The sequence below is a fragment of the Astyanax mexicanus genome, chromosome 17 (genome assembly GCF_023375975.1).
Source record: "Astyanax mexicanus isolate ESR-SI-001 chromosome 17, AstMex3_surface, whole genome shotgun sequence".
In the NCBI taxonomy this organism is placed as follows: Eukaryota; Metazoa; Chordata; class Actinopteri; order Characiformes; family Acestrorhamphidae; genus Astyanax; species Astyanax mexicanus.
The window spans coordinates 20,074,410-20,088,358 of record NC_064424.1 but is presented as its reverse complement, the minus strand read 5'-3'; the positions used below and the strand labels follow the sequence as shown (position 1 = coordinate 20,088,358).

The 13,949-nt window shown below is 39.6% G+C and overlaps 2 protein-coding genes and 1 long non-coding RNA gene across 4 annotated transcripts in view; 1 reads left to right on the top strand and 2 right to left on the bottom strand.

Annotated features, from left to right (window-relative positions):
• The window catches only part of si:ch73-362m14.4 (wiskott-Aldrich syndrome protein family member 3), a 31,771-nt gene extending 30,839 nt beyond the window's left edge, over positions 1-932 (bottom strand). Inside the window, exon 1 of the mRNA XM_049466580.1 lies at positions 691-932. The gene's annotated coding sequence lies outside the window, so the exon portion shown is untranslated. The remainder of the gene's footprint in view (positions 1-690) is intronic.
• A 2,043-nt stretch (positions 933-2,975) lies between these two features.
• On the top strand, positions 2,976-6,185 carry LOC111193904 (uncharacterized). The gene is made up of 2 exons (XR_002650784.2): positions 2,976-3,173; positions 6,019-6,185. It is a non-coding gene; the product is annotated as an uncharacterized LOC111193904 (long non-coding RNA).
• LOC103028444 (5-hydroxytryptamine receptor 2A) overlaps positions 5,587-13,949 on the bottom strand; it is a 28,432-nt gene continuing 20,069 nt past the window's right edge. For both annotated transcript variants that reach the window (XM_022676229.2, XM_022676231.2), the window contains exons 5-6: positions 12,114-12,314; positions 5,587-8,304 (exon numbers count right to left, since the gene is read on the bottom strand). In XM_022676229.2, coding sequence (XP_022531950.1) covers positions 7,439-8,304; positions 12,114-12,314 — 1,067 coding nt within the window. In that variant the 3' untranslated portion in view covers positions 5,587-7,438. The remainder of the gene's footprint in view (positions 8,305-12,113; positions 12,315-13,949) is intronic.

Sequence of the window (13,949 nt, the reverse complement as noted above, 5' to 3'; positions counted from 1 at the left end):
CATTTTTTTCCAGAATGGTATGTGTTGGAATTGCTAAGGTGTTGCTATGTGGTTACTAATGTGTATGTTGCAAAAAAAGTGTTGCTATGGTTTAGTTGGTGGTTACTAAGGTGTTGCTGTACCATACTATAGCACACAGGGTCAGAATACTGACACACACCAACATCTGTCTGGCTCTGGTGGGGGCTGTCAGTGGTCTTCCCCACACTGTGGAGCTGAGACAGGGAGGTGTAGCTCCTGCCATGTTTCTACACACTGTGCTGGACTGCTGATTACCATTACGTCACTCTCCCATCCATCCATGCTGTGTAAGGAGGCTCTGGAGGCGAACAGGTGGATGAGTGTGTAGCCTGGGCAGTAACTTTCACCTTTATATTTTAGCTTGCTTACTATACTATACTAACTCACACAATGACACATTTGACACATGTCAAACACACACCATCACATGCTCAGTACAGAGACCCTCATCACTGCCCACACACGCCCACCTCACCATCACTATCACTATCACCTTACACACACACACAGCATTTAAAGCGATGAGCCAGCGATTACTGACCCCTTATATCTCCCCTCTCCTTATATCAGCCCCTATTCACTTACATCACCCTTTCAATTACCTTCACAGCTACAAATCCCAGAATTCCCATTTCCCACATTAACCCGCTGTTATTAAACCGCTCTTACCCGCAGCTGCTGGACGCGCCCCCCGCTTCACGCTGATTCCGGGGGTCTCTGGGTTTCAGAGGGTGGTGGGCTCTACACCCCGAGCGTGCGAAGGAGGCGTGCCGTCATCCTCTCCCTCCGGATCACGGAGCTGCGTGAGCGCGCGCGCGCGTGTGTGAGTGTGCGCGCGCGAGGACGCTGCTCAGATCGGTGGCTACTCTTATTAAATGTCTGCATGTGTGTTTCCCAGGCAGCGGCGCTCTGCAGCGAGTGAGTGATTCACGGACCACCACCCACCCACTCTCCACTCACCCAGCCAGGCTGGCAGAGTTGCCAGGTTATCGGTTTTCCCGCAAAATTAGGGTTGTTTGAAAATCCAGTCGCGGGGGAAAATTCAGGGGTGCGTTTTTTGGGCTATTTCTAAAAATGACCGCTTATTATGGAGTCAAAAAAGGGTCATAAAGATTTTGAGTTTGTAAAACAGAAGTCACAAATGTACTGAAACTTGTAACTGCGTTTAAACAACTGCATGCACGAAAATCCAAATCCACAAATTAACTGGAATGTGCAAACTTGAAACAGAAAGTAATATTAATAATAATTCAAATGTACAAATGTGAAAAAAATATTTTAATTATATATAAATATATATTTTTTAATTTGTAAATCCAATCTCTTGAATGTGTGAATCAGTACTGCTCAAATGGCTTAAGCTGGATCAGACCAAAAATCACATGGAATTTGTGAGGTTGTAAATGTGACAGTGGGTGTTTTTCACTGTGGAGCTAAAAATCCTCTCATTCATCTTCTCTGCTGCGTGTGCGAAGCTCTAGCTGCAGTTGCGAATTTTGACCCTGTTTTGACGCCTGATTGATGGACCAATAGGAAAGCTTTATCCGGACCAATCAGATTACGGGGTTTGTTTAACCAATCAGAACAATGGATGGGTCTCTGCAGCTCGGAGTACTGGGTGTGTCGAAAGGTGTGGGCGTGTCGAAAGTGTGGCCGCCATTTTGGGGTCGGCCACCATGCGCCCCCCAGTGGATCAATTTACACTGAGGAAGGAGTTTAATAAAACAATAATATTCATAACTCTACCATTTTTTACCCGATTTACACACGGTTTGGTTTGTTACAAACAGCAGAGATGTAGTAATGATACAGGACGCTGTCACACATTACAAATACGTGCTTTCATGCTGAAATACTTTATATTATGTTCTAATAATATGAATTAATTTTATATTACACACACACACACACACACACACACACACACACATATATATATATATATATATATATATATATATATATATATATATATATATATATATATATATATATAAATTAATTAATTAATTTATGTACTTATTAATATGCTATACCATATGTCTGTCTTTGATAAAGAGCATAATATAAAGTATGAAAGCACATATTTGTAATGTGTGACAGCGTCCTGTATCATTACTACATCTCTGCTGTTTGTAACAAACCAAACCGTGTGTAAATCGGGTAAAAAATGGTAGAGTTATGAATATTATTGTTTTATTAAACTCCTTCCTCAGTGTAAATTGATCCACTGGGGGGCGCATGGTGGCCGACTCCAAAATGGCGGCCACACTTTCGACACGCCCACACCTTTCGACACACCCAGTACTCCGAGCTGCAGAGACCCACCCAGTGTTCTGATTGGTTAAACAAACCCCGTAATCTGATTGGTCCTGATAAAGCTTTCCTATTGGTCCATCAATCAGGCGTCAAAACAGGGTCAAAATTCGCAACTGCAGCTAGAGCTTCGCACACGCAGCAGAGAAGATGAATGAGAGGATTTTTAGCTCCACAGTGAAAAACACCCACTGTCACATTTACAACCTCACAAATTCCATGTGATTTTTGGTCTGATCCAGCTTAAGCCATTTGAGCAGTACTGATTCACACATTCAAGAGATTGGATTTACAAATTAAAAAATATATATTTATATATAATTAAAATATTTTTTTCACATTTGTACATTTGAATTATTATTAATATTACTTTCTGTTTCAAGTTTGCACATTCCAGTTAATTTGTGGATTTGGATTTTCGTGCATGCAGTTGTTTAAACGCAGTTACAAGTTTCAGTACATTTGTGACTTCTGTTTTACAAACTCAAAATCTTTATGACCCTTTTTTGACTCCATAGCTTATGCTTATGTTGTTAATTGCAATTCATGCCAATAAAGCTATTTTAAATTGAAAACTGAGAGAAAGACAGCAAGAGAGAGAGAGAGAGAGAGAGAGAGAGAGAGAGACAGACGGGGGGAGAGAGAGAGCGTGAGAGAAACAGCGAGGGAGAGACAGCGTGAGGAATAGAGCGAGAGACTGCAAGAGAAAGAGACAGCGTGAGAGAGACAGTTAAGAGGGAGAGAGACGGCTAGAGAGAGAGAGACAGCAAGAGACAGTGCTGTCTCTTTGTTAAAGAGGGGAGAAGAAAGTTCAGAAGGAGCAAGAACAGAAAAGAGTAAGTAAAAGTAAGGGTTTTTCTGCTAATTATGTTACTATTAAATGTCTTGACTGGGGTATAAAACTGGTATAAAATAACGAATAAAACACTAATGTTACAATATTGTCAATTAGTTAAAGGTAAATAGCAATCCTAATAATAAATCCCTTATAAACAATATACTAAGTACACTCAAGAGTTGTTTTGCCATTTGCAAACGTGTGGTAGCCATATTTTGGGCTAGTTTCAGCTTCTAAAGGGCAGGTTTATGACTACTTTGGGTTGGAAATTTTTGTTGGACCTGGCAACCCTGCAGACAGGCAGCTGAGGGTGGAGAGGCTGAATGATGGAGGGAATGGGGTGGACTGCACTCTGATGTCAGGAGTGGAAGCGGTTCTGTGGTGGTTGATGATGGAGAGCAGTCTGAAATGCTGGTTTTAGCCTGTGTTTATTCAGGGGGCGTTGATTTGAGGTGAGGGTAGCTGAGGGGGTGGAGGCAGTGTGTAGCTTGTTTGTCTCGGTTGGGCAGAGGAGAATCCTCTTGTGAGCACTGTGGGAAAAGGGGGCTCGAGTGATTCAGACAGAGGGATTGTTTGAGAGAGAGAGAGAGAGAGAGAGAGAGAGAGAGATTGGGGTGGTGTAGTCTTTTGGAGTTGTGTAGAGGGAGACCCATTCAAGTGGAAAAACGGGCCCATTCACTCAGCTCTGAAAGAGAATCACGTACAATCAGTAAACACACACACACACACACCCTGCATGCGGCTCATCTTTTATAGTAGTACTACGGTTTAACTAAATAATGATGTATGGTTGCAACTCAGCAATGGTGTAGGTGTTTGATGTCAAGATGTTGTTAGCTGGTTAATACGATTGAGGTGTATGTTGCTAAGGAGTTGCTATTGTTTAAGTGATGGTTGCCAAATTGTTGCTATGGTATAGGTGTTGGTTTTGCTAAGATCTTGCCATGTGGTTGCTAAGGTGTTGCTATGGTTTAGGTGGTGGTTACTAAGGTGTTGCTATGGTACATGAAGTGATTGCTAAGATGTTATGGGATAGGTGTAGGGTTTTCTAAGGTTGTGCCATGTTTTTGCTAAGGTGTTGCTATGGTTTAGGTGGTGGTTACTAAGGTGTTGCTATGGTACATGAAGTGATTGCTAAGATGTTATGGTATAGGTGTAGGGTTTTCTAAGGTTTTGCCATGTGGTTGCTAAGGTGTTGCTATGGTTTAGGTGGTGGTTACTAAGGTGTTGCTATGGTACATGAAGTGATTGCTAAGATGTTATGGTATAGGTGTAGGGTTTTCTAAGGTCTTGTCATGTGGTTGCTAAAGTATTGCTATAGTTAAGGCGGTGGTTGCTATGTTGTTGCTATGGTACACTATGTGGTTGCTAAGGTGTTGCTATGATATAGATGTTGATTGCTAAGGTGTTGCTGTGATATAGGTGTTGGTTTTGCTAAGGTGTTGCTGGGTGGTTACTGAAGTATTGTTGGTAGATGTAAAGATGTTGATTAAGTAAGTTGTTGGTTGCTAGGCGATTGCTAAGGTGTTGCTGTGCTAAAGGTGTTGGTTTTGCTAAGAGCTTGCCATGTTGTTGCTAAGGTGTTGCTATGGTTTGGGTGGTAGCTCTAAAGTGTTACTATGGTACACTAGGTGGTGGCTAAGGTGTTGCTGCGCTACGTTTAAATGGAATGTTGGTGTGTCCATAAGCTTCTGGCTAAAATGTGGGTTGCAAAACATTTGCCCAAAAGCTGGTTGGAAGCTTCTTCATGCACAGACAGTACTGGAGACCAATGGAGAGAAAGAGGTGGCGCTTTGTTGATTGTAGCTTAAAAATATGACCTGTCTGACAGTTATATTTTTAGTTTCAAGTTTACAGACACATTTCAGTGCATTCCTATGAGAGTGCTTTGGACATTTACGGTATAAAAATTGTTGCACTTTCTAAAGCTGTTTCGTACAATTCAAGATCAGGACACACGTCATCATAAAATCGGAATAATAAAAATAAAACTTATCAAAATTGCATAATTACTAGAAAAGTGCATTTCTTAAAGTAAACACAGAATGGTTGTGCAGCTAAAGTGGTTCCCTCAGGTATCTAGGAGGTTGATAAGGTGATGCTACACTGTAGCTATGTGCTGTGAAGGTGTTATTAAGGGGTGTCTAAGGTGTTGCAAATCCTGGAATGCACTGCTTGATAATTGGCCTATTATTTACCTTATTGTGGATGTCTGAGCACAATGGGACCAGAATGCACTGCAGGGAAGATGACTCAAATGATGCCAGCAATGGGTGCAATTTAAAGCAACTGAATGCTTTCATCAGAAGGGATGTTCACAAACACTCATATTACTCAATGACAAAGACATTATCATTTATACAGGTATAGTATCAATGTTGGCATTAAAATAGCAAAAACACAGACAGAGATAAATTAGAATGTTTTTTTATCTCAGATACAAAGCAACAGCTATTCAAGGCTCACACACACACGCACACACACACAGTCTTCACAGTAGCCCATGTCCCTCTGTGGTTCATGTTCCTTAACAGTCACTGAGGTTGAGATGGGCAGAACAATGTAGCTTAAATTTCTCTCAACAATATGAATTTACCAGAAATGTACACAATGAAATGTAATACCAGGTGTTTCAATATTCATAATCTCCTCTGTTTACTTTCGTTCCAGTTTCTCTTCTTTTCAGGAGCGTTGCTTTTAAGTTCAATCCTCCAAGCCATGCCAAAACATATTTAATGATGCTGAGATCTGAAAATTTGAGTTTTTTTCCATTGCTCTATGAGTGTGCATTTGTGCACATCTGCAAATGTTCTTTTTTCTGATGCTTCTTGATCATCTTTCAGGCCCACAGCATTCCTGACATCTCCTGACAGTGAAAAGATGGACAGACTCACCTGTGGATGTTTTCATATGTAATGCAGACCATAAGCAAGATCTGATACGCTTAGAAAATACTTCCTGACTTGGATGTAATGACAGGATTGATTTGAAATAAAACAAATGGAAGGTGGCCTCTGACCTTCTTTCACTGCACTTTATAAACACACATAATAAATGTGCTCAACTGTGACAGCATTGGTTCAATAAGACACACCCCATAAACAAATCCAAAAATGAATCTACTGAAAGTATAGACTGTCATGATTGCTAAACATAAAAATAAATACACTCAGCTTCTTTTGACATCATTGTAAACCTTAAAATTTTCCACATGGTGGTGCTATGACACTACAAAAGACCGTTGCCTTCTAATTCAGGATAGAAACCATCCCGTACTTCTGATACTTCCCAGACCTCCTCATTCATACATTGCTAGAAGCTTTTCCATTATAATGAACATTAGATCAAAGTCAGTTCATGGAGTACTTCTGGCTTTCTGGTGTGAATTACCGTACAGGAATTTGCCATTACTAATTACTCTGAGATTGCAAAAGTTATGGGACAGGATGTGCTTGTCTGTTTGCCTGTTTGTGGACAATCCTAACCGAACACTTTTGGTCAGGGTCCTTTTCTCTCACTCTCTGCTCTGCCCACTGTGGATCGAAGAATGTTAAATTCCTGCACAACTTTGAAAAAATAAATGTCCCATTCATCTGAAACCCACTATCAGGCCTCATCACTCAAACTCTAATGCTCCTCATTGGCTTGCCATGAGCATTAGGGCTGCAAAAATTAGACGATATAATCGTCAATGTTGATTAATTAAATTTGTCGACGAGAAATTTCATTGTCAACTAATAGCTAAGTTGTAACGGTACCACATAACACAAAGTGTTGGGGACAGAAACACAATGGGAGATGGGTAAATAGCTCACTTACACAGTTTATACTCAACTTACTCTGTCTCCAAAAGTGGCCAAACACAACTGATTTCATATTTACTAATTAAATATCAGTACTTTCCATGTTTAAACATCTAGACATTTAAAATGATTTTAAATCCAATGTTTAGATGTTTCTATTGTTTCTAGAGATGGAGGACATGGGAGAAATAATTGTTGACTAATCGAAAAAATAATGATCAGATTAGTGGACTACTAAAATAATCATTAGTTGCAGCCCTAATGAGCATGCTGGCCTGTGTTCAACCTCACTCACAAGATATCACATCTTACAACAACCTTTGGTATGTCATTGTATCAATCTCTTTGTTTATGGATGTACATCTGCCAGCAATTAGAAGAAGAGCAGGAAAAATACACTGGTTAAACTAGACACAATAACAAGGTAGACTCCCAGTCCTGTGAGCGATGGTTCCATCAATCAGACACTACTGATGTGTTCTGTAGGGCTGTGAAGGCTACTAATACTGTCTTTGGGCATCTCTTCTGGTTGTTTATGGACCTGATTTACGTTAAAACCCTTTATGTATGCTGGCAAGCCATTCCCGTTAGTGTCCGTGAAGCTGCTCTCGCACACGACTGGGGTCGGCGTAACCGAATAAACCTGGCAGGCCGGAGTGACCAGAAAAGGCTTGGTCCTTTTGTGATACCTGCATTGTAGATGGCGGGAGAAGGCATGGCGGTAAGTCTTGTTGAATAGAGTATAGACCAGAGGGTTGACTCCAGACGAGACATAGCCCACCCACACAAAGACCTCCAACAGCCTGAACAGGTTGCTGCAGTTGTTCTGGCAGACAGCGACCACCACGTTGGTGATGAAGAACGGACACCACATCACTAGGAAGAGAAAGAAGACAACACCCAAGACCTTAGATGCCCTACGCTCATTCTTGATGGCCTGCGTCATGCCTCGTCTACCTTGTCCCCGCTGAGGTGGGCCCTCATGGCCCGTCAGTGGAGAGAGGCTGAGGGGCTGGGCAGCGCCTTTACTCTGGTTGGTGGAAGGCTCCTCGTTCAAGAGGCTGATGCCGCTGACACTGGGTTGAGGCGAAGGTTGCTTGGGGTTAACATTAACATAGCTACCACGGTCCTGGGAGAAAGCAGCCGTGTGCTGCTGAAGGACCTTCACGGTCAAGCAGTAACAGACCACCATGATGAGGAGCGGGACAAAGAAAGCCACGAAAGAGCCCACCAGCACAAAGTGTGGCTCGTTCAGCTGGCAGGTGCCATTCACAAACACCTTCTGCTCATCCTGCAAACCAATCACTGGGATAGGCAAAGAGACAACTGGAAGAACAAGAGCAGAGAGAATCAGAGAAAGAGTGAGGGCACATAAAAGACACCAAAACATTAAACTTAAAAATAACAGATCAGATAAATTGAAAGACTAAACTGGAGCAATCTCTTTTTTTTTGCTTTACCTCTAAGCTGCTATAAATTTCTGGTTAGCAGAATGTTACATTTGTTTATCAGAATTTAAATTCTTTATAAGTCCCTGGAACAATGTTTATACTCTTTTTTTTTTTAGCTTTGTTTGTTTTGTTCGTCATCATCAGAAAATATTCTGTTCTATTATAAATGAATGCTACAATCTTACATTCGGAAAAAACGTTCAATGACAAATAAATTCAACATTATTTATCATTGTAATAATGTAGCAATATGTGTATTGTACTGTATTTTATTTGTTGTATTTTAAGTATTATTTCACATTATTTCAACTGTTCCAATAATATCAGTCTTTATCTAACTGGGAATGTTGGGTAAAAAAAACTTCAAATAACATTGCGATGCAAATAATTATTATATTATACTTTTTCAAAACATTTCTGGAACATTATTAACACTGCTCTGTCCACTAGGGGCTTACTTCAACTTATAACTATATATAAGCTGAACTGATTGAATTTTTGCAACAGGAGTGGCATAAAGTTATCCAAAAGCAGCGTGTAAGACTGGTGGAGGAGAACATGCCAAAATGCATGAAAACTGTGATTAAAAAACAGGGTTATTCCACCAAATATTAATTTCTGAACTTTTAAATCTTTATGAATATGAACTTGTTTTCTTTGCTTTATTTGAGGTCTGAAAGCTGTGGATCTTTTTTGTTATTTCAGCCATTTCTCATTTTCTGTAAAAAAATGCTCTAAATGAATATTTTTTTTTGGAATTTGGGAGAAATGTTGTCAGTAGTTTATAGAATAAAACAACAATATTTATTTTACTCAAACATGTACCTATAAATAGCAAAATCAGAGAAACTGATTCAGAAACTGAAGTGCTCTCTTAATTTTTTCCAGAGCTGCTTATATACATTAACAGCTATATTATTTAGTAGTATTACAGAAAAACCTTACCAAGTAAGGTACCTTACCAACTGCATCAAGTTTACTTCCCTGAGGAGGTCCTACCTTTTAGACAGATATGTACATTACTCTCCACTTAGACTGAAAAGCCTTGAAACCTTGTTTAATGGTTCTTAAAGCCAAGGCATGTTCAAAAAGTGCACCTTGCACTGAAAGCCCTGTTCCATCAGGCCTAAGACATCTTAAAACACACTATGCTGGTGGGGAGTGAAAAAAAAAGAAACTAAACGCCTGCAGGCCTGAGCAGGCCATTATGGCTAGTCCTGTCAGTCCTACTTAGAGCTGTTTCTCCAGGTATAAATGCAGAGTACATCTCTGACAGCCCCGGGAAGTGCGCTGGAACAGGTTCTGCCTGCCAGCCCGATGGTTCTCATTAGCTAAAAGGCCGAAGCTTACATAAAAGACAAAATAATGGCAATCATATGTCGGACAGTGGACTGATGGTCATGTCTGGTTTTAGGTTAATTAAACAGCTGCATGTAGTTACTGACCTTTGGGAACAAAGTATTGCTCAGCTTGGACTACTGAGCAATGAGCATAATGTTTTTTTATAACAGATTACTTTATTCCAGGAAGAAATTAACCATGTATTCAAAGCAGTTTTAGTTATAGGTCTATAGGAAAGAAATATACTGGAGTAAAGTGGATCTGGATGTGATATACAGTATACAAAGTGTCTATGAAGTGCTATAATAATAATAATAATAATAATAATAATAATAATAATATGTAATTCACATTGTAGTTTAATGAGAAATCACACATTCTTTTCTGAGTGGGCAGGATGACCCTCCCTCTCACCCTTTACTTAGCACATTGCCAGTCAGTGTGGGCATCCGTTAAGTAAGCAGCTCAGTTGTACAATGATACTGCATTAGCTCAAAAAGATGTAGTGGCTGATCTCATGAGACTCAGAGAAAGCACTGCTGGTAGACTAACTGGGAGGCACAATGAGATGCTAAGAGGAATGAGATGCAGAAAAATACTGAAGATTTTACAGCTCTGAAAAAAAAATGAACACATTAAAATTATGAGTTTCTTTTACCATTTTACCAAATTGAAAACTTCTGGAATATTAGAGAGAGATGGATGATCACAAGCCATCAAACCAAGCTGAACTGCTTGAATTTTTGCACCAGGAGTGGCATAAAGTTATCCAAAAGCAGTGTGTAAGACTGGTGAAGGAAAACATGCCAAGATGCATGAAAACTGTGATTAAAAAAAGTTATTCCACCAAATATTGATTTCTGAACTCTTAAAACCTTATGAATACGAACTTGTTTTATTTGCATTATTTGAGGTCTGAAAGCTCTACATCTTTTTGTTATGTCAGCCATTTCTCATTTTCTGTAAATAAATTCTCTAAATGACAATATTTTTATTTGGAATTTGGGAGAAATGTTGTCCGTAGTTTATAGAATAAAACAACAATGTTCATTTTACTCAAACATATACCTATAAATAGCAAAATCAAAGAAACTTATTTAGAAATTGAAGTGGTCTCTTAATTTCTTCCAGAGCTGTATCTCTTCTAAACCATTTTCAATGATCTCCATTTATCACTTTGCAATTTAGCCATATTTTAAAAAAAGGTGCTTGATAAAATCATAAACAAAGATAAAAGCTGCAAAGCCTGCAGTTTTGTTTTTTACCCTGGGAAGGGTGGGGATTGACGGCCAAACTGGCACTTACCATCCATGAAAGAGACCTCCAACTAGAAAAGTAAAAAAAAAAAAAAAAAAAAAAAAAAAAAAAACAGCTGGCCTAACTGGTGCATAAGAATAGGAAATCTCTAAATTGAGAAAGAAATCAAAGAGCTTAAATGATGTAAATGTGACACAGGTCCTATCTTTTCAAATCAAATTTGAGTTACTTTCATTTGTTCATAGGTCCTAAACTGAAAATGTCTCCAGTTTGTGGGAATGCGACATAAATTTCAACTGTCGTCATTAGCCAGCACCAGTGTCGTGCCAAATATTGAACCCTGTCAGAATATGACTCCCCTTTGTGCACTTGACTGTCATGCAGCAGTTTTTGATCTTTAAAATATTACACTTGCAATTGTTTTTCTATGATTAACTGTTAATATGTCGTTTTCCTTTACAACAAACAGCAGAACATCACACATAGGGAGTCAGATTTTAGCACAGAAATTGATTGGATTGTAGAGATGCACTGAATTTTGGCAACTGCAAAAATATTTGGCCAAAAATGACAAAAAACATGAAAAGGATGAATTATTTGATATCTTTACTCTAATGAGTTTCCTTTTTGTAATGTTCAGTATTTAAAATTAGGCCAAATGTCTTATTTTGTTCAGTTTCGGACAAAAATGCTTCCCTATTGTAATGTGAACGCAGCTTCCGATGTAAGACTGTTTACCAGCTGGCTGGTTTAAATGAGTTTGAAGGGATGCATCACAAAAATGACTAAATATGCCAACAAGACAACCCAACAGGATGAACAGTGATGACGTGGGATGAAGATTATAGAAGTTCAGGTGATATCTTGAACAACATAATCACCAGACTCAAATCCTATTGAGAGCATTTGGGACCATACTAGGAAATGTGTGGAGTAGACAAAAAAGATAATGACAGATAAATGCTAGAGTGTGCATCCTTAGGAAAGACCACAGCATAAGGCTAACAGATCTCATTCAGGAGGGACTGTGTAAAAACATTACTAATCATATTCTCTTATTCTCTATTTCAATACTCATATTCTCACCCATGGAAATGGTCCAGACTACTGTGATCTTGGCCATGGCCCTGCAGGAGGAGTTGGAACGGCTGTGTTGGATGGGGTTGCGGATGCCAATGTAGCGATCCAAAGAGATGGCACACAAGTGCATGATGGAAGCTGTGGAGAAGAGCACATCCAGGAAGATCCACATAGGGCACAGCACCTGAGGAAGGGGCCAGGAGTAATCTGGGAACAGGCACACAGAATACAACCTTTGTAGAACCTATTAACACTAATCAAGCATATCATTATGATGCTTGTTTTTTCGCTCATTGTCTCATTTGTTCAGCTCCACTGATCATATGGGAGCACTTTGTAGTTTCTCTGTTTCTCTGCATACTTCATAATCCTTCTATTCTTCAAATGTCAGGACCACCACAGAGCAGTTATTATTTAGATGGTGGGTGATTGACATGGTGTCAGTGTGTATTGTGGTGCTAGTGGATCAGACACAGCAGTGCTGCTAAAGTTTTTAAACACCTCAGTGTTATTGCTCCACAAATTGTGACTAGATGACTAGAGGATTACCAACACAAACTGTGCAGAAGATGAGCTCCTATCTCTAAGGTGGAGCAGCTAGGGAGGAGTGTCTTAGGTTACGTTCACATTATCACATTTTTTCAAAATCAGATTTGTGTCAGTTCCATTTCCAATCCATGTATATGCGACATGAATGTGAACGGTCAAATCGGATCAAATGCTTCTCTCTCGTACCCACACATCTCTTGGTACAGCTGTGCAACTATAGCTGCAAAAACAGCAAAAGCAAACCGCCTGGCCTTTTTTTTCACCTCCTCGACCTGAGCATGTACTTCAGACCAGCTGTTTACTCTCCACTCCAGCAAAAGGTGCTCCACATATGAGCTGCTAACTCATCCATTTCACATTTATAAAGCTACGAATCAAAATGATTTTTTTTTTGTTGGTAAAGAAGGCGATATTTATACACATATCAGTGTTCGCATGTGAGACGATTCAGGGACAGATTCGTTCACATTACACACAGATACAGGTCCCTTACATTTGTAAATGTGAACCGTAAAAAATCTGATTTGAGCAATGTGGCTTGTAATGTGTAATAATGTGGCTTGTAATAACGTAGCCTAGTAGAGTGGACCATAAATGGACACAGTGTTTAAAAACTCCAGCAGCACTGCTGTGTCTGATACATTCATCCCAGCACAACACCATGCCTGTGTCTATGCAAGGCTGAGAATAATGACCCACCACCCAAATAATACCTGCACTGTAGTAGTCCTGTGGGATCCTGGCCATAAACGAATAGAGTGAATAGAGAATACAAAAAGTATGCACTGTAATTTTTGTAAAGAACTACAAAGTCTTCCTATATGCACAAAAGAGCTGATAAGGTGGACAGCGAATGCAGAAACAAGAAAGTGGATATAATGTTTTGCTTGATTAATGTACATGTTTGTACTCTTTTGTATGGTTAGACAAAGTATCCTACTATTCAAAATATGTGTGCTACATTTTTTGTGTATTTGGCAAGATTCAGAGCCTTTTCCAGCATGTGTGAGGGCTTTCTCTTGCTCTTTTGTGAACCTTGCATTTTGAGTTTTCTGCTTTTCCGTATATTGCCTGTTATTATAGTTCCCTGGTGTCCTTGTTTTTGCCCTTGGAACAGATTTTTTCATTATTATTGTGTTCTGGATCTCGGATCACTCCCTCATTAAAATCTCGCTCACTCACATGCTCTTGTATCCTGCCTCCATAAGTGAATCATTACACGAGGCTAAAAGCCTACAGTCATATGTGTGGGCACTAGCTACGCATACTCAGCTTGATACTATGACCCAGGCT